This window comes from Danio aesculapii, chromosome 7 (genome assembly GCF_903798145.1).
Source record: "Danio aesculapii chromosome 7, fDanAes4.1, whole genome shotgun sequence".
NCBI classification, from domain to species: Eukaryota; Metazoa; Chordata; class Actinopteri; order Cypriniformes; family Danionidae; genus Danio; species Danio aesculapii.
Window position 1 is genome coordinate 62,503,211 of NC_079441.1, and position 25,631 is coordinate 62,528,841.

Consider the following 25,631-nt stretch of genomic DNA (forward strand, 5'->3'; position numbering starts at 1 on the left):
TTCAGGAAACAATTCCCAACACTTTTCAAAGGAGCTGTTAATCTTATTCCTTCAAACTAATACTTGCGTTTATTATCATCAGCATGATAAACATTTCACTCGCTTGATGACTACTCCACTTTGACCTCTTGATTTAATTCTGATTGATCTGCACATGAGAATGTTCAACACTGCGGAGTTCAGTCAAATCCCTGTAATCTGTGAACATCAAAGCAAAAGCCATGCGTTTATAGATATTACGCTTTAAAAACAAACCGCTAATCATAATGAGATTGCAAATGAGCAACATTAAAGTGAAAAAATTGTTTCATAATTACCAACGATCAAATAAAGCTAATTTTTACAGCAAGCACTAACAGAATAATCATAATAGGGGAACAATTCAGAGAAATAATTTCCAGTGTCCTAAGGGTGACAACTCTTTAACATCAGTAACGCAAAAGCTTACAGTTTTTTCACAATACTCTCTAGATAATTAATAAACTTAGACAAAAATCAGAGCTTCTTCGCTTGGAGAAACACCACTGATAAGATACTTGCCTAATAAAACTGAAGTGTGTATTCCTCTACACCGCTGAAGTGTTTCTAAACTGGGTCAACAACAGCGAACAGCTGATGTATAAAAGAATCACTTAAACCTGAATTCATTAAAAAAGCTAGAGAGGTAAAGAAACATAATTGCACATATGGTAATACGCAACTTTAAGGTCACAGGAATCTATCAAATGTACTTCTTTTTAACTGGATTTCCATGAGGACATTAGTCCCAAGTATCAAGATTTTTGAAAGCCTGGTACATCTACAGCAAATTTAGGCCCACGAGCTGAGGTTTCAGTTGTAAGTTTTATTGTTGGATTTGATTACTGGGTGGACGTTAACAATCACAGTGAGATTATGACCTTAAGGACTGATTTAAGACTGGTAGTTTAGTTTGAAACACGACTGCACATGCACGAAAACAAATGGCAAATGCTTTAAAAGTTTGGATGCCCTGAAAATGTGGCTTAATTCACTGTTTAAGGCAGAGATGGCCCATTGTAACCTTTGATTTATCCCATAATCCCATGTGAGAATGGTTTAGAGCAGAGATGGCCAAAGTAGGGCCCGCTGGCCAAAGTTGGCCCATGGTGACCTTTGAATTGGCCCATAATCCCATCTGAGCAGGGTTTAGAGTATAGATGGCCAAAGAAGGGTCCACGGGCCAAAGTTGGCCCATTGTAACCTTTGATTTGGCCCATAATTCCATCTGAGAATGGTTTAGAGCAGAGATGGCCAAGTGTTTCTAAACATGGTCAACAACAGCGAACGGATATGCTGATATATAAAAGAATCACTTAAACCTGACTTCATTAAAAAAGCTAGAGAGGTTATGAAACATAACTGCACATATGGTAATACACAACTTTAAGGTCACAGAAATGTATCAAATGTACTTCTTTTCAACTGGAATTTCAATGAGGACATTAGTTCCAAGTATCGTGATTTTTGAAAGCCTGGTACATCTACAGCAAATTTAGGCCCACGAGCTGAGGTTTCAGTTGTAAGTGTCATTGTTGGATTTGATTAGTGGGTGGGCCACTGTTGGGCCAAAGTAGGGCCTGTGGGCCAAAATTTGCCCATGGTAATCTTTGAATTGGCCTGCCATCCCATCTGGGAATGGTTTAGAGCAGAGGTGCTGCTCTAAACAAAAAAACTAAACAAAAAAAAAAAAACACTGTAAAAATGCTACGGTAAAATTATGTAACATGTTTAACAAGAAGTTTCCTTAATATATACGGTGTATAACCGTAATTAATTTCCCTTTTTTGTAATAAGGTTGTGTTGATGTTAGTACATTGAAACATTGACGTATGACATAAAAAAAATATGAAATACATGTACATAGTTTACGGTAAAATCTAAACATTTATTTTACATTCCAACCATATCTTTAACAGTTAAATTCTGGCAATCACAGCTGCCATTTTTTTATCGTAAATTTTACAGATTGTAGTGACTAAAAAATACCAATGATCTGAGCAAAACACTGACCATTACGTTACACATGGGATCATTAATATGCAAACCCCACGCAGTGTTGCCAAATTGGGCGATTTCCTGGCTAATTGGGTGGTTTTGAATTTGATTTTGCAGGTAAAAATGGCATAGGCGGGTTGACAAAAATTGAGTGGTTTCCTGGCTAGTTGGGTGGTTTTGAATTTGATTTTGCGGGTAAAAATGGCATAGGCGGGTTGACAAAAATTGAGCGGTTTTGAAACGTAAATTTTATATGTAACCTATTTATAACAAAACACAACTGTGTGCTCCTACTTCATTTAGATAGTAGTGACCAGTGCATAGTGGAAACTGCGTGGGCCCACCCGCAAGAGGAGGTGAAGGAAAGTTGTATCAAAATCTGACTCCCCGAACAAATCTTACTTCACTTTGCATGCTCGTGTATAGCGCAGCGATTGCAGTTACACTCACATTGGTTTATCATGACACTTTTATAAATTTTTGCCATAATTAACAGCAATAACAAACATAGACATGTTGTCTGATGGACAAGCAGCACCTAATTATGTTTTAAAAGAATTTAAAACATCAAATGGGATAGATTTATACCCCATTTTGAAAGTAAAACAGTCTAACAGGTAGTGTAATCTACATAGCAACAAGTGCAGTGTGTGGGTGAGAGGGGGCAGTGTTTCTATGTGATCTGGTTATGTTGTGGTTATGTGACTACTGGTGTTGGTTGCTGTATGGCTAACAATTATGACAGTTTAAGTAACTAGGTTAATATCAATTAAAATTAAATAAAATATTAATTTAATATTCTGGGCATTTTTATGTGGGTTTTGGACAACTTTTGGGCTGGAAAAAGTCAGCTAAAGTCAGCGTTTCATTGGTTACAACATTTCCTATTGATAATACAGCAATGATTGTTTCCGGATGATTTTTGAACTTCCCTAAGCCAAATACCTACTATATGCAGATATAAGATATCATTGCTTATTATAAAAAAGTTTGTCTTTCAATGAAATATGTAGAAGCAAACCAATTAGTTTATGTGTATATTACCATTTAGGTTATATTGCCCATTTTTTTAGGTGTGCAGTTGACGTTTAATGGATGCACTGGGTATTTTTACAATATCACAGCTCGAAAAATAAAATACTGATGTGCAACGTCCTCTGTTTGAAACAACTTTCATTTTTTGGGTGAACTAACCATTTAATAATAGTAATAGGTACTGTAGAATTATGGGGCTTCCATAAACCAAAATCTATATAAAATATGATATGATATGATATTATATGATATGATATGATATGATATGATATGATATTATATTATATTATATTATATTATATTATATTATATTATATTATATTATATTATATTATATTATATTATATTATATTATATTATACTAAAAAAGGTAGTTCACCCCAAACTGAAAATTCTGTCATCATTTACTGACCCTTAATTTATTCCTAACCTGTTTGACTTTCTTTCTTCTGTTGAACACATGAGAAGATATTTTGAAGAGAGCTGAAAACAGGTAACCATTGACTTGTATGGTATTTGTATGGCTTAATTGTATGGTGTTCAACAGAAAAAATAATCTCAAAGGTTTGAAATCCCTTGAGGGTGAATAAAGGGCGAGTAAACCTTCATTTTTTTTGTGTGTGTGTGTGGACTATCTCTTTAAGTCATACAAGCCTCAATACAGTTCCCTGTGTCTAGTCCTCATGTGACATATATACAGTAAATGCAAGTGTTGATCATATTACTGCACATTTAGCATACATTAAAATTAATAATACTAATAAACATATCCACCATATTCATCCCTTTCTGTTTTCTATCATTTGTCCTGCAGGTTTGTGATGGCATAACATGAATGCAAATGTAACACCGAGTGTGAGTGGGCTGGTTTCACACTCCTTAGATTGAATAAAGTCAGACCATAGTAAAAATATGGCCAGTGTGAAAGCCCCCTCAAAAAGGCACATCCCAGTAGGTGGTTTCACACGCTCCATACAATGGTAAATTACCATTAGACATCATGTGTGACGAGAACCTTTTAAGAAATTTGCAGGGAACAGAGGATCTGAAATTATTGGGTACTTTTATCTAAGCTGATCTAAAATAGAGGACCTTGAGCAATTCATTACAGAGACAACATTATGTATAGAATACAATTAACATGCTAGATTAGGGAACAAGCTAGATGGGAGGCATAAATGTTAATTTTATTCATTCTCTTTCGGCTTAGTCTCCAATTCCTTCAACTAATAATAATAAATACAAATAAGAGTTGTCATGGTATTGGAATTCGGTACTGAAATTTTAAAAACATCTATTTCCCACTAGCATTTGAGCGATGTTGAGTGTCATCAAAAGGGGGAAAGTCCCGCCTATTAGTGATGATCTCTCCCCATAAGCATAGACACCCTAAGTGAGAAGCAGCCGACCGGCACTAAGGCTTGTACACAACGAGATGCTGTTCGTTTGTGTTTATCTTCAGCGTTTGAGACATTTTTCTGGATTCAAACCCAAGCCATTTTCACTGGCGTCGAGCAGAAGAGTATGCAAAATCACTCCTTGACGTTAGATTGCGCTACACAACTTTAAGCTTCTGACACCCGCTTGTAAAACAGAAGAAGAAGAGAGAAAATTGACACATTTGTTGTTAAAGTTACTGGCGATTCGAACAAGCATGGATGGTTCAAGTAGCAGCTCCAGCTCTAGCAATGAAGAAGTGATTATTGGGCATTATTATAGGGCATCTTCTTCAATGTGCGCTCGTATTGACATTTTTGCGCTTGAGCACCTCCAAGTGTTGTTTACTGTAACTCCAGCAGCTCCGTGCACGTGAACAAAAGTGCCAATCTGATTGGTGGAGAAGGTTTTAATGCAGTGCATCAACACAAAAAACGAGCATGAGGCGTTTGTTTAAAAATGACGATTTTACACTTGGTGTTTTGCGCGTTGGTGTGCACGATCACATTGCCGCCCTTTATTTAGTTACGAGGTATTAAACGCTGACGGAAAATGTGAGCAAAAAGCGTCCCAGTGTAAACGAGTCTTTAGAGTGTTGAATATGCCACTATGGTGACACATTGGCATTTATAGCTCCACCCTCTTTTGAAAAGGAGCACAATCTCATTTGAATTTAAACCAACAGTCACCAAAATTGCACAATTTGGATCAAAGCCTAAAAGGGGCAGTTTCATAGAGTTATAAAAAACTATTTGTGTGGTATTTTGAGCTGAAATTTCACATACATACTGTAGGGACATCAGAGACTTACTTTACATCTTGTAAAAAGGGGTATAATAGAACTGCTCAGGGCTCGAAGTTAGCCTTTTTGCTTGGTAGCACAGGTACTCCTAAATATTTAGTCACACCAGCCAAAATTTAGACCAAAAATTATGTGCACCGTTCCTACAAGTTTTATATTAACAGAGTTATTGGAATTGAAATCAACACTAATAAACAAACAAAAAAAAACTGGCATGCGTTCACTGGCCCTGCACGCACTGCTTGACATGAATGAGATGAACGAAGTTAACGATAATAACTTTGCTATTCTCATGGATGGTTTCTGATATTGCACAGATGATATTGACGTATTACTTATTTGCATAGATCATCTTAATAGCAATAATGTTCTTTTCAACAATAATGGAGCTGCCATATTAGTTTAATGCAAGCCCTTTTCCCAGTGGCGGTTCTAAGCGGGGCGGGGTGGGGACTGGGGAGCCTCTGGCAGACTGTGGAGATATGACTGAGGTCTCTCTTGCACGCTCTCTCTAACACTACCGTGCGCACTCACGCTCTCTGCTTTTCCTTGACTTTTGTCAGTGACGATGCTATGCGCATAAGTTTCCCACATTCATCAGAAGCCCCAAATTGACTCAGGTAATAAAAAGATTCAACTTCAGTCATGTTCATGTTGTGAAACACTATCAAAATGTCCACTGTAGATTATATTAGATTTTTGTTTCCAATAGCGATTGTAAAATTTTATTATAGGAATAAACACATGATTTTTTTACAACACCTTTTTAAACATAATAGTTTAACTAATTTCTAATAACTACTTTTTTGTCTTTCCCATGGTGACAGTGAGTACATAATATTTTATTAGTTATTTTGCAAGACAGTTGTATTCAGATGAAAGTGTAATTTAACGACTTAACTAGGTTAACTAGTATATTTAGAATAATTAGTCAAGTTATTGTATAACTGGTTTGTTGTGTTGACAATCAAAAAATATAAATATTTCTTAAGGAGGCTAATAATAAATGAAAATTGCTTTTTAAAAATTACAAACTGCTTTTATTCAAGACAAACTATGAGAAATAAGACTTCTTATGACTCCAGGAGAATTATTTTTGTTTTATAGGAAATACTGTGAAAATGTCCTTGGTTTGTTAAAGGTCACTTGGAAAACACTATTTTAAGTCAATGGGTGGGCAAAAAGACTTCAACTGCATCTGTTAAAGTTTGCAAGTGCAAAAATGTGCCTTGATGTACTTAAACTTAACTTAAAAATGTGTTATCCTACAATACAAAGTTACTTAAATAAATTAACAGGGAAGATTATTTTGAGATTAAGTTATTTAATTAGCTTGTTTATGAAGACTGGAGAGTGATGCATGAAAAAATGACTTTGAATAATTATTTTAGTTTGTGATGTACAGTTGAAGTCAGAATTTTTAGCCCCCCTGTTTTTTTTCCAATTTCTGTTTAACAGAGAAATTTTCTCAACACATTTCTAAACATAATAGTTTTAATAATTCATTTCTAATAACTGATTTATTTTACCTTTGCCATGATGACAGAAAATAATATTTTACTAGATATTTTTCAAGACACTTCTATACAGCTAAAAGTGACATTTGAAGTTAAAAGACATTAAAAGTGACAAAGGCAAAACTAGGTTAATTAGGTTAATTAGGCAGGTTAGGGTAATTGGGTAAGTTATTGTATAACGATGGTTTGTTCTGTAGACTATCGAAAAAATATAGCTCAGAACAAATAAGACTTTCTCCAGGGAAAAAACTATTATCAGACATACTGTGAAAATGTTCTTACTCTGTTAAACATCATTTGGGATTTGTACCTAAAAGTACAAGTCACTTGAGTGACAGCTAGGTCTCGCTGGTCGCCGTCATGTCATTCTGGATGATTAGTCACTGAGCTCGCCATATACATCATATTTTTGCTTTGTTTTACATGGCTTTACACGGTCAATTGCCTTTTGGAATTATTTCCTCCAATTATCAGATGATATGGCATGCTGTGTGCACTTAATTGTGCTAACAAACCATTCAAGTGGCCTCCATTTCCCAGGTGAGTGAAATTATACTTATATACCATATCTATAAATGTATTTGTGTTATTTGAGATAATTTACCATTTATAATGTTCTTTAGAGCTGTAAAGCACTCCACAATCTGACAGATTGATTAGCTGTAGGCTCTAGAACAGTCATCTGAAGCGTTGTCATACAGTGTTATGCCTGGATTTCATCAATATCCTTGCATTTACTAACACACACTATATTTGAAGTGTTTGGAAGTAATTTGCATTTTCCTGCTGTAGAAAAACATCATAAGAACAATGTTTAGTGGCTCAATGTGTTACAACAGTGTTTTTAAAAGACTAAACACTTTATTGATATAGTGTACAACCAAGCACATGTGGTCAGAACACAAACGAGTCGCAGGTAATGAAGTATTAAAGGGCACATAGTTTACCTCTTTTTTATGATTTAATATTAATATTATGGTTCTTCTGAGTGTGCCAGTTTAGGTTCAGTTCAAAACACAATTCAGATTTTTCTATTATAATGTGTTAAAAAGTGTCATGTTGGGGGCGTGTCCACAGCTTGCTGATTTAGGGGTGTGTTGCTTTACATGTAGATTAGTTTCGGCTTCCCGCCCAACATAACAAGGGGGCGGAGCCATGAGCTCACCCGCTCTGTGTTTGCACAGAAAGGCAGACTGAGAGAAGGAGCAGGAGTGAGAGGATCAGCAATCAGTCGTACAGTACATATACGACTTGGACACAGACCAAGCAGAGAGTATAAAATCATTTGTGTCTTTGTATAGTTTTACAGCCAACTGTGTGCTAGTTTCAAGTACCGAGCTTGTACACCGAGACTAATAACCACGCACACTGAATTAACTTTGACTGAGGCATGGGATGCGTCACTCGAAGCCGTGACACGGCACACCAGACACTCTCTGTGGCGTGGCAGAAACATGAAGTTTCCTGAATCGTCGCGCCACGCATTTTAGAATTCTAAATATAGGTTTCTATCAGGGTACACACAATGGCGCTTCAAGTCAGCGGCTGTCCGCGGCGCCCAGCCGCCGACTTGAAGCGCCGTTGAAAGTACCCTAATAGAAACCTATATTTAGAGTTCTAAAATGCATGGTGCAGCGTCAGGTACAGCAGCACCTAGTTAAGATCACAGGGAGCTTCTGTGATTGCGAGAAATGCAAACGGCAGAAGTATAAGGTACACTCAATGAGAAGTACACATGTCTGCAAACCTACCTAAAGATACAACCAATAAGTCCCATTAGAGCGATAATGTGGAGAATATTGATCTTGAACGCTGAAAATGGCGAACGTGAATCAACAAACTGAGGATATGATGACGCGCCTGTCAATCAATATTGGTGGGCGGGGGGACCCCACTCCTAAGTAAAGTTGCGGTCGATCTGAAAACTGCTCCAATTGGTCCACCGTTTTTATGTTGTTAAATTGAAAAAAAAGCACTGGGTGTGCTTATATCACCCCAATATGACAGTCTATACACCATACCTACACACATGTCTCTCCAAACAGCTTGAAAAGTAGATTTTTTACCATAGGTGCCCTTTAAGCGTTTTTCCCAAAGAAAAGCCTGTCTAAGCAAAGTGCTAGCAGGTGTCTGTAGCTCCACTGACTTTCCGCCTCTTTGCCCTTGTTTGGTATCCCCTGGTTGGTGCAATGACGTGCAAACAAAATGGCGACGGTTGGCCACGCCTACTTGTAGCTTATTTTGCGTTCTTCAGGAACCTATGGGTGACATCACGGATACTACATCCATATCTTTTACAGTCTATGATCCAGACCTTTACATTTTCGTGGTTGTCATTCCCTGTTATCTGAAGGAGAGCGTTCACTGAGTGATTGACAGCTGATAATAACCAATGCATTTGCGTTCAGTTCAAGCGCAGTGGGCCAATAACAAGAGTTTGAAGGTGGGGCAAGCATCGTGGGCTTTGTTTACTGCAGCAAGTTGACCTGTCGACTATTTAAACCATTCCTGAGGGCTCAAATATGCATTCTGCGTGAATACGTGCACACAGTGAACATTTTGCAGTGAAAACTGGTCGCGCGGCAACAATTTTATGCACTCGCACAAATGCTCCTAAATATATTTTGAGGTTGCATTGATACAATTTCAGGTGCAATTTCGAGTCCTACCCCTTTAAATGGCTTTTTTAAGGATTAAGATGTAAACACAAAAGTTTCCCACTTCGGTCATGTTTCCTTGATTTAAATGGCACAGATTCATGTTTTTTAAGGTTAATAGTTAATGTGTGTATTTTTTCACTGCAAAATAACACAAGAAATGCCACAAATGCTGCTTAGAAATTGAGAAAAGACACCATAAAATCCACTGTTAATGAAAGCACAATGGTACTCACCCCTTCCTCTTTCTCCATCTCAAGGCCCATTTCACGCAGGTTCTCCTCAAACTCCTCTCTGCGTAGCCGCTGGTCGTCGTCATGATAATCCAGCCTCTGCTCCTGGGATGCCAGTTCAGGGTCCGGAACCGGTGGGTTTGTCTGGCCTCGTTTTTTGCAGCACAAACAACCCCCCAGGCAGGACTTGGATGACTGTTTGCCGGTGCTCTGGGGCTTCTGGACATGGTAGGTGAGCACATAATCTATCCGTCTGTGGCCATCTTTGAAGTACGGCCAAAGCTTTGGGTCCTTTGGTTTCTCATCTGCCTGCTGACTTTTCAGGAGCTGAGAAAATAAATCGGTTTATACAATTATGCATCCGTAGGCATATTGAAGTTTAGACATAGTGCTGCACAATATATCGATTCAGAATCGATATCGCAATGTGCAAATCCGCACTTGGTCACATTACAGGATCTGAAAGGTCAGTTCAGTTGTAGTTTGTAGCAGTTGTAGTGCTGCTTGTTCAAATTACTTATTTAAAATGCACTGAGTCAACACAGTTGAGTTTTTTTTTTTTTTTTGGGACAACTTAATTTTTTTTTGTTCAATCTACGTAAATCCATAAAAACAATTAAGCTTACTTAATTCATTCATCTTGGAACAACATGAAGGGCTCATTATTGATACGTACCCCTATGTACATTTCTGGAGATCGCGAAAAACGTCACAGGAGGTATGTTTTTTAAAGTTTTTCTTTTAGCTAATCTACTGCTCTATTGACCATATTTTGACCATTTTAAATAATGAAAAAAAAAATGAATAAACTAAAAAAAAAAACTAAAAAAAAAAAAAAAAAAAATTAAACAATCTTGTTCTACTACACTTGATTTTGGTTTTATTGTAAAAGTAACAAGAAAACGTGTTAAATGAGTCTGAATTTTTTATGATATACTTCAAATGTAAACATTTTTGAATACTAAATTATCTTTTTTTTTATTATGTTTTTAAAATAAATTGGCCTTACACTTCATATTTTCAGATTTTTTATAGTCTATGTACTAATTACGATACTTTTACCATAAACTGACATATCAACCATTTGGTAGAGGCTGATATTTTAGAAATTATGGGATGTGTTGAAAAAGAATGCAATGAGTGTGTTAATTAGAGTCATTAGGAGTTAGAAGAAATGCAATCCAATTTTTTTTTTCTTGGTGGGGCAGATAAAAGGTTACTAAATTTTATTTGCTGGTTTGAATTCAGCCCATAAGAAACTGTTTGCAACCACTTACCTTAAAAATGCAATGAATAATTTTGAACCACAGTATATTGTGGAATTATTGAAGATTAATCTTAATAAAGAGAAAAAAAATAATAATTAGCTTGTTTGCTTTGTCTTTAAGGCCATGACTGTAAGATTTCAAGTGCATTTAAACCATTTGTGTATAAGAAATTATAGTATTCATACAAGCAGTTTTACAAGAAATGCACTGTAAAATGCATTTTTCTGCATTTTGTGATTCATGTTTTTATTTTTCCCTGTTTATTTATGCTTTTGAATTACATTATGGGACCTTAATCTTTGTTCAGACCACTTTTAACCTTCAAGTTGGAAAAAGTGACTTTTATTAACATTTTTAGTAGTTTAAAGTGATATATTGTATTGTCTGGTTGGCATTGAATATTATAATACAAAATCCTTTTAATAAACTGGCAGTACATTTTCTATTAGGTAAATTTTTTTTTATTATTTGCTTGTTTGCTTTGTCTTTAAGGCCCATGAATGTACGATTTCAAGTGCATTTCAACCATTTGTGTACAAGACATTTTTTTTTTGCTGCTTGTCCAAATTACTTATTTAAAATGAACAAAATCAACACAAATCTTGATTTTTGGGGGGGACAACTTAAATGTTTAATGTTCAATCAACTTAAAATCGTAAAAAAAAAAACAAAAAAAAAACAAACAAAGTTAACTTAATCGATTTGTGTTGGGATGACATGAAGGGATTGTGTGGAACCCAGCATTTTTTACAGTGTAGTTTTGACAAAGATTAATTACATTTATTTTTTTATATGATGAGTGTTATTTATTTACATTTGATTATTCAATTTATGAACCTGAATACAGTTAGATACGGAGACCTGGAAGGGACGTGATGGTGGAATAAAAAAATAAATTAAAAAAAACTAGGTGGGAGAAAAAAAAAAGTTTTTTACAGTGATAGGAAGATATTTTTTTTTAGTTTTTGCATTCCCTCACAAAGATGTTTTGCGTTCTCTCGCAAAACAGTTTTTCCACAAACACTTCCTGTTCACTTCATACCTGTAACATGTCAACCTTCCCGTTTTTGCCGAGATTCTCCCATATTTTACCATTCTATCCCACTATCATTGAAGTATTTTCCCATATTTCTCTTATATTTGTAACCTTGAAAGTACGCTGAAATTAATATAAAACTCTCTGCTTTCAATTTCTTTCTATTAAAGCTGTGCGTCGATCATCGACATTCTTATGCAACCTCTAAATCAACGAATGCATTTATAAGCGCTGACTGACGGACGCGCTCAGTATGATAAACTGATCCCAGATCAGCTTCTGTACACCATATAAAGTGAAACCTCTGTTATAAAACTAGTGAAGAGCAGCAAATGAATCTCTCGTTTTGTGCATCCCATTACTTTAGTAATCTCAGCCTGATCTCACGAGAAAACATAAGTATTTTACGCTTTGTTAATTTAGTGGCTAATTCGAGTTCAGTCGTATGAAATTGAACGATTTTAAAAAGGAGGCGTGGAACCTAACCCCACCCATAAACTCAACCATCATTGGGGAATGAGCAAATCGTACTAAATTGTACAAATTAGATCGTATGAATTCGTACGAATTAGCCACTAAAGTAAAAAGTTACGAATTGCCGTGAGATTGTGTTGGTAATCTGGGATCAGTTTATCATAAGGAGCGCTTCCGTCAGTCACGTTGCATAAGAATGGCGATGATCAACACACAGCTTTAATGGAAAGAAAGTGAATGAGGACATTTTTATATTAATTTCAGTGTGCTTTTAAGATTACAAATACACGAGTAGGTAAAATACTTAATGAATAAAAAATACTTAATGATAGGATGATAGCGGGATAGAATGGTAAAATACGGGAGAATCTCGACAAAAAACGGGAGGGTTGAAATGTTCCAAGTATGAAGTAAACAGGAAGTGTTTGTGGAAAAACAAGTTTGTGAGGGAACACAAAACATCTTTGCGAGGGAACGCAAAAAAATATATATCTTCCAATCACTCTTTTTTTTTTTCTCCCACACATTTTTTTTCTCACACCCAGTTTTTTTTTTCTTCCACCCGTTTTTTTCCCCACCATCACGTCCCTTCCGGGTCCCTTCCGGGTCTCCTTCCGGGTCTCCTTCCGGGTCTCCTTCCGGGACATAAAACTCTGTCTGCCAAATTAATCTAAAATTATGAATTCTTTTCAAATACAGCTATTTAAAGTCATTTGGTGAAATTATATTCATATCACAATATAGAAATTGCAGAAAAATATCAATAACTCACAGCTTTACAGGAAATACACTGTAAAATTATCCTTAATTTGCAGTTTTCTGTATTTTGTTATTCATGTTTTTATTTTTCCCTGTTTATTTATGCTTTTAAATCGCATTATGGGAGTTTGATCCTTTTTTCAACAACATTTAACCTTGATAAGTTGGAAAAAGTGACTTTTATTATAATTTTTAATAGTTTAAAAAGTGATATATTGTCTGTGTTGGTGTTGTATATTACGCTACAAAAACCTTAAAATAAACTGCCAGTATATTTTACAGACTTAATTCTCTCTATATTATTTCTTATATATACTTCTAACTATTAAAATGTCAACAAAAGTCACTTTGTTAAACTGTAGATTTGAATTTTCAACATTAAAAGTCGACCGGGCAGAGATCAATGCCCCATAACACAATTCACAACCTTAAATAAACAGAAAACACTAGTGTAGTTTTTACAGTGCAGTAGTGTAATAAATAACAAACTGCTAAAAATGTACTTATGATCTTAACTGGTACCTTCAAAAAATTAGCCAAACATATTCACTTCCAAAAATAGATGTAAACATGCTGGTGTTCTCCATTTAACAGTCTTCTCAGAAACTTGATAAACAACACCTTTATGTGAAGGGTGTGGTAGATATCTAGTAAATCTTGAGTTAATTGCTTTCTTCTGCTCCAGCCTACTACGCAGAGACAACTACAAGCAAACCATTGTCAGACTGACTTTCCAGAAAACGGTAAACATTGCAGCTCGGTGGCACTTTCAACGTTTCTCTGTTTGTTTGAGCTCAGGCAGTCTGGGGCGTTGGTCGTGTGAACAAAGACAAAGATTCAATAGTGAGACCCACCAAACAAATCTCACTTAAGAAATTAGTTCATTTCTATGGAGAAAAAAAAAAAACATGTTTTGTATGTGTGCGTCCATGTTTTTGTGCCATATCAGGACACGAATTTGATTAAATGACATGGGAGAAGGTGACTTACTGTATGAGGACATTGCAACACATTCCCATTTTTTTTTAAGGATAAGAAATCATACAAATTAGCTTTTTTTTTGTTTGTTTCAGAAAGTAAAAATGCACACAGTTAACTGAGGCATGGGTTAGGGATAGAAAATATAGTTTGCAAAGTATAAAATCTAAGGAACGTCCCCAAAATTCACAAAAACAAACATGTGTGTGATTTGTGTGCAAGTGTTTGGTCTTGTTAACAAGTTTGCGTCAGTACGACTTTATCCAAAAAGAAACTAGTGCTTTTACTCAACAAAAGTCCAATCTAAACATGACAAGTAATGTTTCTACAACATCACAAAAACATTTCCAATAAATGCTATTCTTTTAAATCAAAGGATTATTTAACATTTTTAAACACACTACTAAAAAGAAAGATTACTTGAGCACCAAATCAGTGGGTTTTGATGATTTCAGATGCATCATGTGACACTGAATAATGGAAGTAAAGGCAGGTGGAAATTCAGCTTTGCTATTGTATGAATTAATTAAAATACAGACCATTTCAATGTGGTCATGTCATTAGCCCATGAACATTTCCTGCTTGTTATCAAACCATTTCATAACAAGAGGCAATTCAATCATAATTTAATGTTAAAACAGCTATCATAACATTATCAATTTTGTCTCTTTATGGATTCTCGGAAGCTTTAGAAATTAAAAATGTAAAACAGTAAATATGTTGGGACCACTGATTTGTTTATACCCCTCAAAATGGTCTATGGTTGTTTCCCAGTGCAGGATTGCTGCTGGATGGGCATCTGTGGCACAAAACATATGCCAGAATAATTGGCGGTTCATTCCGCCATGGCAACCACTGATAAATCAGGGACTAAGCTAAAGGATAGTAAGCGAGTAAGTAAAAAATACTTATTTTTAAATTATAAATGACATTTCACAGTGTTACAATCTCAAAACAGTTGTGTACATCTGCAATGTCTCGAGTGTTTTTTTGTTTGTTTGTTTTTTTACGAGATTTTATTTTGTTTTTGAGATTATTACATTATCTGAAAGCTGAATAAATACCCTTTACATTGATTTTCAGTTTGTTTGAGTAGGACAACATTTAACCAAGAAACAACTATTTGAAAATCTTATTTATTTATTTATTTATTTATTTATTTATTTATTTATTTATTTATTTATTTATTTATTTATTTATTTATTTATATATAAATATATATATATATATATATATATATTATGTTTAAAAGAGCAACGATTTTTTCACAGTATTTCAGATAATATCTTTTTTCATCTGGAGAAAGTCTCATTTGTTTTATTCTGACTAGAATAAAAGCAGTTTTTACATTTTTTTTTCAATTATTTTAAGGTCAATATTATTAGCCTTCTTAAGCAATATATTTTTTTGATTGTCTACAATGATTGCCTAATAACTCTAACTTGCCTAATTAAGCTAGTTATTATTTAAATTGTACTTTAAGCTGTATAGAAGTGTCTTAAAAAATATCCAGTAAAATATTATGTTCTGTCATCATGGCAAAGATAAAAAAATAGTTATTAGGAATTAGTTATTAAAACTATTATGTTTAGAACATGCTATTTGAAAATCTCGAATATGAGGGTAAAAATCTAAATACTGATTAATAAAAAAAATGTATTTGCCTTTAAAGTTGTCTAAATGAAGTGCTTCATGGACCATTACTAATCAGAAATTAAGATTTGACATATTTACAATAGGAAATGTGCTAAATATCTTCATGGAATAAGATCTTTCCTTAATATTCTAATGATTTTTGGCATGAAAGAAAAAAAATCCAATATTTTTGATCCACAATGAATTCTCAGGTATTGCCTAAAACATACCTATGCGCAAAAAAAAAAAAAAAGCTTGTTCAAACTGCTTATGTGCTGAAACAACACAATTCTTAAGCTTTTTTAGGACCAATGTAACTGTTTAAACTTGTTAAGTTAACCTAAATGATATGTGTTGGGACAACCTGAATGAATTGTGTAGAACCCTGCATTTTTTACAGCGCATGGTTTTGTGGTTCAACAGGTCACCTTCTTCTACAATTAATTGCAAGTAATTGGTTTGTCTTACCGAATAATTGAGAACATCTTTTAAAACCAACAATAACAAGGTGATTTGGAGTGAAATTCTACATCTCTACAAATAAGCAGAGCAATAATGCATTTATCAGAGCAGATAAGCAATTTCCCTCCTGTTACTGTTAAGCTCAGACAATAGTTTATTTTTATTATAGTTATTCAGCAGATGCTTCAAACCAATTAAGTGATATAACCAGTATAGTTCACTGCAGAACATTCAGTCTGCTTTGCTTGAGAGCAAACCAATGTTCCGTAACTCTACGGTTCATGCATCATCTCTATGAGGTTTGAACTGGGACCTTTGGGTTTCCAGCCCAGTTATTTAAACAATTGTCATGACCACTTCTGTGTAAAGAGGAAGCGGGAACCACAATGCCGGGATCTATGTGAACACCACACATCTATAAAGACCGTACCAAAACACACATGTCGTATGTGACCTGTATGTCATCAGCTGCAATAATGTCTGGCATGAGAAATGTACGCTCAGACATGCAGTCTCAGACACATGCACTCAATAGAGCTAGTGATGTCACTGTGAGGGGTAGGGTTAGGTGTACGCATTAAAAGCATTGCATGCAGTCTCAGCTTGCATGTGCACCTGATCTGCAGTCAGACCATTCTCATTAGCTGAGAGAAGGAAGTCAAAAAGACTAGTTTTAAAGTCTAGATTCATTTAGCGATTGCCCCCAGACTTCTCTTTTTTTAATATACACTCCTGTGAATATTACACTCCTGTGAATCCTGTCAAGGTAGATTTGTTTCTGATCAAGACACTATTAGGAAAAACACATGCATATAATTGAAGATTTGACTTAAAGATTTAAAATATAACTAGAGATAAGCCTTTTAACAATGTACTCTCCCAATAAGGATGCAAAAATAGATTTTCTTCTTTGCAAGTGCTTTTTTCTATTATTATTTGGCATCACAAATGTGATTATATCCATTTAAATATGTATAATGCAACATCTTGTACAGAGACTGATGGAAAAAGAAAAGTTGCTATTTTCTAGACCAGGTATTCTCAACTGGTGGGCCACAACCCACTAGTGGGCCTCAGCGATCCTGCAGGTGGGCCGCGAGATTAACTCTCAAATATACTCTTAAAATGAAGTCTCAATATTATACTAAAATTTTTGGATTTCATTATTACAGTGCTACATTAAAATGATCGAAGTAATGCACTTTCTGCTGTTCTTTGTTTGATTACTTAAACTCGGTGCAAAAACAGCCTCATGATTGTGCCTGCAACTAGTACATGCATGTCTGCAACTAGTAAACTGCGTAAAGTGAAAGTCTTCATTTAATCTGCATAGTTGTCCAAATTAATGTTCTGTGAATGTTTTATAAAGGATGCACGCACATACAGGAGGATCTAGTGAGGCTCAATGATGTTTCTGCCATAGACTGTAAAATAAACTTGCAAATGAGCTTCAGACGGCCTCTGGTGGAGCTGTTCACTGTTTTGGTTAGCGATCTCCCAATAATATCCAGCTGCAAACTCAACCGCCAACAGACAGTGTTAATAAATAAAGGTTTTTTTTTTTTATAATTATTTTTTAGGGTTTTTTCACCTTTATTTGGAAAGGACAGTAGAGGTTGCAGACAGGAAAGCATTGGGAGCAGAGAGAGGGGAAGGATTGGCAAAGGACCTCAAGCCGGGAATTGAACTCGGGTCGCCATGAGCACCATGGTGCTATATGTCGGCACACTTAACCACTAGGCTACAGGTGCTGACACAAATAAAGGTTTAAATGAGCATTTCATACAAACATTTTAGAGAAAATGTCAGACAGGTGGGCCTTCAAAAATTGATCGGAGAAACAAGTGGGCCCTGAAGTGAAAAAGCTTGAGAACCCCTGTCCTAGACCAATATGGATGGAAATATATGCACATATATATATATATATATATATAATCATGTCACTGAATAATAATCATGTCACTGTAATAAACATTACAATAAATGTAATGTCACTGCACATGCTGCAGCCATGGTGTGGTTCTGTTGATCTTTGTACACAATGTAACAACAGAAAAGTCAAGCTTTAAATAGGAAACTTATCAAAACTCTTTTTGCGAGAGATGCTAAAGGTTTAATGTCATTCAATGATTTATGCTAAGCCAAGCTAAAAGTGCTCTCTCTAGAGCCGGAGACTGGCCGAATGGATTCAAAAAAAGGGTAAAACTCAACTGTTCATCTCTTTGGGAGTTGTAAAAGAAGGCTATTTTCAAAAAATAAGGTGGAGTGTTTCTTTAAACACATGGTTGAATAGATTTGTATGAAGTCATTCAGGATTAGCAGAGGGTACTTCTAAGTGACCAGCCTGTCCTGTAAATTTGCTTAGACCTTCAAATACACCTTCAGCATGCAAAATACTTTTCAGTATACGCAGAATACGCAAAATGGCCAATGTTTAAATTTGTTACACCATCTGGAGCACAACAAAGTGGCCTTAACTACTATGTACTTGCATCAAAAGTAAATACAAAGTACTTACCGTGTTCATAATGTATTGCAGAACACTTCTTGTGCTTTGGAGGAAGGGTTAGGGACCAGTTTGGTAGTATGGGTAGGTTTAAGAGTGGGTTAAGGTGTAAGTCTTGTCATCGATCCCAGTTGTTGGAGCAACAAATAATAACTTGACTTATAGTTAATCATTTGGAAAAGTGGCAGAAGGTTTTTCAGATGAATCATCTGTTGAACTGCATCCCAATCATCACAAATACTGCAGAAGACCTACTGGAACCCACATGGACCCAAGATTCTCATAGAATCAGTCAAGTTTGGTGAAGGAAATATCATGGTTTGGGGTTACATTCAGCATGGTGGGTGTGCAAAAGAGATCTGCAGAGTGGATGGCAACATCAACAGCCTAATGAATCAAGATATTTGTGCTGCTCATTACATTACAAACCACAAACATGATTCAAAGATGATTCCTTGGATTTACTAAGATTTTTTTTTGTTAAAGTGTTATAAACAATTTATTTGAGCTGAATTAAAACAAATAAATTAAGTTGAACATTACTAAATTTAATTTGTTTGTTTAAATAAAACACATAAATTGTTTGCAACAATTTTGCAGACATCATTTTTTTCAGTGTAGTGCTCCTTCTCAAACTTCTGCCTCCACATGAAAGTCCCTGAAAGCAAAGAAGGTAAATGTGCTCCAGAATTGGCCAGCCCGGTCACCAGACATAAACATTATTGAGCATGTCTGGGGTAAGATGAAGGAGGCATTGAAGATGAATGCAAAGAATATTGATGAACTCTGGGAGTCCTGCAAGAACGCAGTCTTTGTCATTCCAGATGACTTTACTAATAAGTTATTTGACACATTGCAGAGATGATTGGATCTAGAGGCTTTTGCCTTTCATATTAGCCACTTCTGATACCAAATGATCAACTAAAAGTCAAGTTATTATTTGTTCCTAAAACTTAGATAGGCTACAAGAATTTCGTCACGTAGTGTTTACTCAATCATAACTACAATGTAAAAACTTTTATCTACACAATAAGAACATAGTAAGAAATGATCAATTTCAAGTACATAAGAGTTGAGGCCACATAATGTAATCCGAATGTGCTCTAAAAGCGTTGCATTTGGCAAGTTTGAGCTTTTCATGAAAACAGATAATTGGTGTTTTGAAGAGATTGCTTCACAATACTGAAATGCAAATGGGAATATGCATGTAATTCAACCTCCCCAGCTTTAATTTCATATATCACCTGTTCCAAGAGACAAAAGTGTAAACTGAAGCATTCAAATGCCCATATATGTGTCCTTAATTTGCCTTGCAAATAATGCCGTACTAGAAAGACAGGAAACAGGTGAGAGCTTAAAGTGAAACTGGTATTACGTCTTTATCTCTGGAATGAAAAACAAGACAGAATGTGTGCAGAGGAATGTATTTTTTGTCATCTGTCAAGACTTACAGTAGTCTTGGGATATAAAGAATCCCTTGTGCCTTTAGAATTGTCTTCATCAATCCCCTTCACATCCAACGGGACAGATTCATACTTTTCATTTCGCCACATGCTCTCCTGTCCTGACGGCTGCTCCTCAGTGCTGTTGAAACCCAAGAGTTTCTCACCTGTTGAAGAGGAAATGCATATTTTCATTAGCGCAAAGAGTTTTGCTTAGCGATATGACAAAAATGCAAGGCTAAAAAAAAATCTCAAACATTCTCTGAGTCACGGAATTGCAAATTACCAGCTTGTGTAAAGTTTAGTTTGAATTTTATTAGCAAATCTGTATGCAAAATAAGGCATAAGAACAAAACTAAAACTGGTAAAGTGCTCAAGTGCTACACATACACACACTTCATATTATTTTCACGGCTTCGTATTTTTTAGTTTGCATTTTTGAAAACAAAATCCATTTTATTTAGCCTCAGAATTGCGTTTTAATACAATAATGACTTCATTTGCATTTTATAGATCAATTCTCCAGAGGAAAACAAAGAGGGCAGCAGGAGTCAATATATTCTTCATAACGCATACATAAGAGCTGAAGAGGCTTGATAACAATAATGCCTTCAAACCCAATTACACAGCAGCAGAAAGCACATGCATTTCATTTTACTTAATACACTCATCAAAAAAAATCCAGTGTTTGACTCAAGCCTAATAAATAGAATGTCCTTAAAAAGGGGCCAGCATTACAACAGGTTAATATACTGTAAACATTCAATCTCAAATAAAAAAAAAAAACATGAGCTTCACAAAGCACAAATGTTCTCCCTAGAATGCATATGTAGGTCAATGTGGGATACAAGTGTGTGTATGTGTGTGTGTGTGCGCTTAACCTCAGATTGCTCCAAGGGGATTGTCACTGCAATAATGTCAGCATGTCTTTTTTTCCCCTTTTTACTCTATATATGAATTTGAATGGGTTAAATAAATAAGGCACAAAAATAATATTATTTTGCGGACATAGAAATTATGGGAATAATTACAAACATCCTAAATATTAAAATATCTATCTATCTATCTATCTATCTATCTATCTATCTATCTATCTATCTATCTGTCTGTCTGTCTGTCTGTCTGTCTGTCTGTCTGTCTGTCTGTCTGTCTGTCTGCCTGCCTGCCTGCCTGCCTGCCTGCCTGCCTGTCTGTCTGTCTGTCTGTCTGTCTGTCTGCCTGCCTGCCTGCCTGCCTGTCTGTCTGTCTGTCTGTCTGTCTGTCTGTCTGTCTGTCTGTCTGTCTGTCTGTCTGTCTGTCATATTAACATAAGGCAGTCAAGATTGGTTTTGGAATGGCTAGATTGATACCGGTCCAATGGAGTAAAATGAAAATGTCCAGAATCAATCTCCACCCCAGGAGCTGGTAATCCATCTAAACCATCAATAAGATCAATGAAGTTAGGCTGATAACCAAAGACGATCAACATGTTTCACTTTGAACCCATCTAAACTCACCAACCACCAGAAGTAGAAAACTCAGGTAAGATATTGCATTCTTGTGCTATATCCAAACAATACTGTAAGATGGTACACTTATCATTATAGCATGACTATTAATCATAATAATCAATAATTGAATAATAATAAACCAATTTAAAACAAACAAAAGCTAAAACAATTTAGATTTGTACAATACTAGTATGTTAAACCTTTTTAAACTTTCATTTTACAAAGGCCTATCAAAAAAAAAAAATTCTTTAGATATTTTCTAAAAACAAACAACGGAGGAGTTTTGAAATACTAATTATAAAGTATTTGGATACGATGCTATTACATACGATTAATCAAATCGTGCAAACAGAGTATTTTTGGGTGAGTGAAACCATCTTTCAATTCCTTTCTGTCATCCACTCCTGCACTGATTTATAAATGGATTGGGAAAAACTGCACGTGCTCTATGTCCTCAAACAAGTGTTTATGTTTTTGTATGACGTGATAATGTAGAGCTTTATCAGAATGATATTTAATATTTTAAATGATTTAAAATTACGATTTGGGGAGAATCAGACTAGATGTGCTATTCTGCCGAAACAAGAATGTTATAAAAAATGCCAACAGTCTGTCCGCCAGTTAACGGACATAATTATTGAAAATACAAAGGCCCATGTTTATAGACACATAATGTTGCCTAATGCTGTACAGTAACATGTAATTTGCTTTTTTCGGTTGTCTCCATTTAAATCGTTTCGTGATGATGCGATGGTGTGCTTTTGGGTTGTGTGACGTTTGATTCATAGGGCATTCTGAGGGCGGGGTTTGCGTGCTGCGCTGCAAGTTATTGGCCTGACAGTGGAAACGCGACATGATTTTGGCCTCACTGCTCAACCTCCCGGGTGATTGGCCCGGCCCAGCTCGATAAAATTTATGCAGGGTTTGCATAAAAAATGCAAACCCTGGCTTGCATTGGCCCGACAGTGGAACTGTGGCTATTGTCTCCATATGCTACCCTTTTCTGAGCCACTACTTTTGACATTACTAGTTTTTCACAGAGATAATGTTTAGTCCTGTTTTGAATCTGTTGCTATATTGATGTTTAGGCGCTTGTAGCTCCGCCCTCTTTTGAAAAGAGCACAATCTCATTTGAATTTAAAACGACAGTCAACAAAACAGCACACGACATTAGATTCAAGTCTAAAAGGATCCGTTTTAAAGAGTTATAAAAAGTTATTAGTGGGGTACTTTGAGCTGAAACTTCGCATAAAGTCTCTAGGGACATCAGAGACCTTTGCATCTTGTTAACATGAAGCATTTTTTGCTTTATTCAGTGACACAGCTCTTCATTCCTGATTGTGCCTATTAGGAATAGATTAGATTTCAGTCAGTCATCACAGCTCAATCTCACGAGAAAACGTGAATGTTTATTATCAGAAAAGTGGCAAATTCAAGCGATTTCATTAGTAATAAGCAAATTAACCACTAAATTATAGTGGTTAGTATTACATAACTAAAAGTTATGAATTGCTGTGAGACTGCATTGGACGGCCAGACAGAATCTGTAGACATTTTTTGCTAGTTTTGAATAACTTTAACTTAAGGTTTACAATGCAAATCCAATTAGAATCACATGTGTGATAAAGCAGGTCTCTCATACTATAGAAAATATTATCTTACAAACTGTATTGTGCATAAATCAAATAAACAACTGCGCATATTTTATATATATATATATATATATATATATATATATATATATATATATATATATATATATATATATATATATATATATATATATATATATATATATATATATATATATATATATATATATATATATATATATAATACACACACTGATTTACATAACTAAATAAACAGACTAAATCGCCACAGGCTTGCTTGGTTTGGGACTTGTGGAGCTGCACATGGATGAATTTGCTCTTTGGTGTTTGGACTTTCAGCAGTGAAATTTAAACCACACTGAACTGAACTTTAACTCAGACTTTACTAGAACCTCTATGTTAAGCTGCTTTGACACAATCTACATTGTAAAAAGCGTTATATAAATAAACATGAATTGAATTGAATTGAATGATTGCCTAAAAAATTTGCAGATTTCTGAGAGCACAGACACCATGTGAGCCATAGCTGCATTATAACATTCTCAAACAGTTATATCAACATTATATCAAACTCAAATCAGTTTTATGATTTATGATGTCTGCTGAGACTGTGGATTAGGACTGCACATTGTGCACGATTTCTCAAAAATATCGAGATCGTAATTCAGCAAAAGATGTGATTCTCATGCACGTTGTCAGGAAAACACGGTTCTGTGATCAGTAGTACATTCGCCACAAAAGAAGAGGACTTAACTGCTTTTTTTTGATTCAGCATGACTAATAAACACACAACCAAAGAATCACCTCAAATAAATCATCAAAGATTTTTTTCAATCACTCAAATCAAGTTATGAGACGAGTTTAAAATAAAAAACACAATCACTAAATGTGGTATTTTCACATGCTTTCAAATGTAGCCCCAACACAGAGAGGAGTTCACTGAGAAGTAATGCAAACAGCTGTCATTATTGAAGAATGACTATCAATTTAAGGATTGCATCAATTAAAAAAAAAAAAAATTGTCTAGCTTGTCCGTGAAAATAGCTCTCTGTAGTGAACGTTGCTCCCTCTGGAGATTTACTGCTGAATACAGAACCGGTCTGATCTCACGAGGAAACATAACCATTTTACATTTGTCAGTTTAGTGGCTAATTCATACAACTTCGTACACGTTCAGTCAAACAAAAATGTACAATTTTAAAAAGGGGCCACCCCTAAACCCAACCGTCATTGGAGGATAAGAAAATCATACTAAATTGTACGAATTAGATCGTATGAATTCATAAGAACTAGCCACTAAAAATAAAACACAAAAATGTACAAATAAAAATAAATAAAAAAATTTATGAACTGCCGTGAGATCATGTTGGTTGTACTGATAAAACGCACATTATAAAAATTTCCTTAAATTAATTGTGCATCCCTGTGGGTAATAATGTTGTAGAAGTGCAGTAGAAGGTGACTTGCATTTTATAAAATCACCAAAGATCAGTTTCAGTTTAAAAAAAATGCAATCTTAGATGGCACATTGTTGAGTAAATTAATTAATAACGATTTCATTTTGGGCTGAACTGTGTGTTTCACCTTAAGCTGAAAATTGACAAATTCCACTACACAAGCAACGAAAGGTTTCAAACAGAACCTCACAAATAATCTAACTCCCCAATAATGTGTAAGTCACCATGCAATCCCTAAATCCCATCATCACATTTTATAATCTTTATAGAGGCTTAAAGGGTTAGTTCACTCAAAAATTTTAATTCAGTTATTAATTACTCGCCCTCTTGTTTCAATCCCCTGGGATCTTTGTTCATCTTCGGTGCACAAATTAGGATATTTTAGACAAATTCAAAAGCTCCCTCATCCTCCATAGACAGCGATAGTCATGCGACATTCAAAGTCCATAAAAGGAGCCAAAAATAGAAGGCATCTAAATCGGTTTTATAGGGTTTTATTTATTTATTTAAGTGTTCATGGAGCTCTGTATGATAACAATTGGACCACTGAAGTCACATGGAATGTTTTGGTTCCTTTTCTTGACTTTGAAGGTCACATAACCATTTCTGTCTATGAATTTCTCAAATCTATTGCTTTTATGAAGTGTCAGAGAGCTCTAGGGTTTCATCTAAAGTATCTTATTTTGTGTTCTGAAGATAAACAAAGCTCTTAGCTGATTAGAATTCAATAAGAATTCAAGAAGTCATAAGAGTGCCTTATTAATAACAAACTTTTCATTTTTGGGTGCATTAACTCTTTTTCAGTTTAAAAGGA

General features: G+C 35.1%; 1 protein-coding gene across 2 annotated transcripts in view; it reads right to left on the bottom strand.

The window, feature by feature from the left end:
• ano1a (anoctamin 1, calcium activated chloride channel a) overlaps nt 1–25,631 on the bottom strand; it is a 115,027-nt gene that overhangs the window by 82,186 nt on the left and 7,210 nt on the right. For both annotated transcript variants that reach the window (XM_056462313.1, XM_056462312.1), the window contains exons 2-3: nt 20,267–20,424; nt 9,701–10,024 (exon numbers count right to left, since the gene is read on the bottom strand). In XM_056462313.1, coding sequence (XP_056318288.1) covers nt 9,701–10,024; nt 20,267–20,368 — 426 coding nt within the window. In that variant the 5' untranslated portion in view covers nt 20,369–20,424. The remainder of the gene's footprint in view (nt 1–9,700; nt 10,025–20,266; nt 20,425–25,631) is intronic.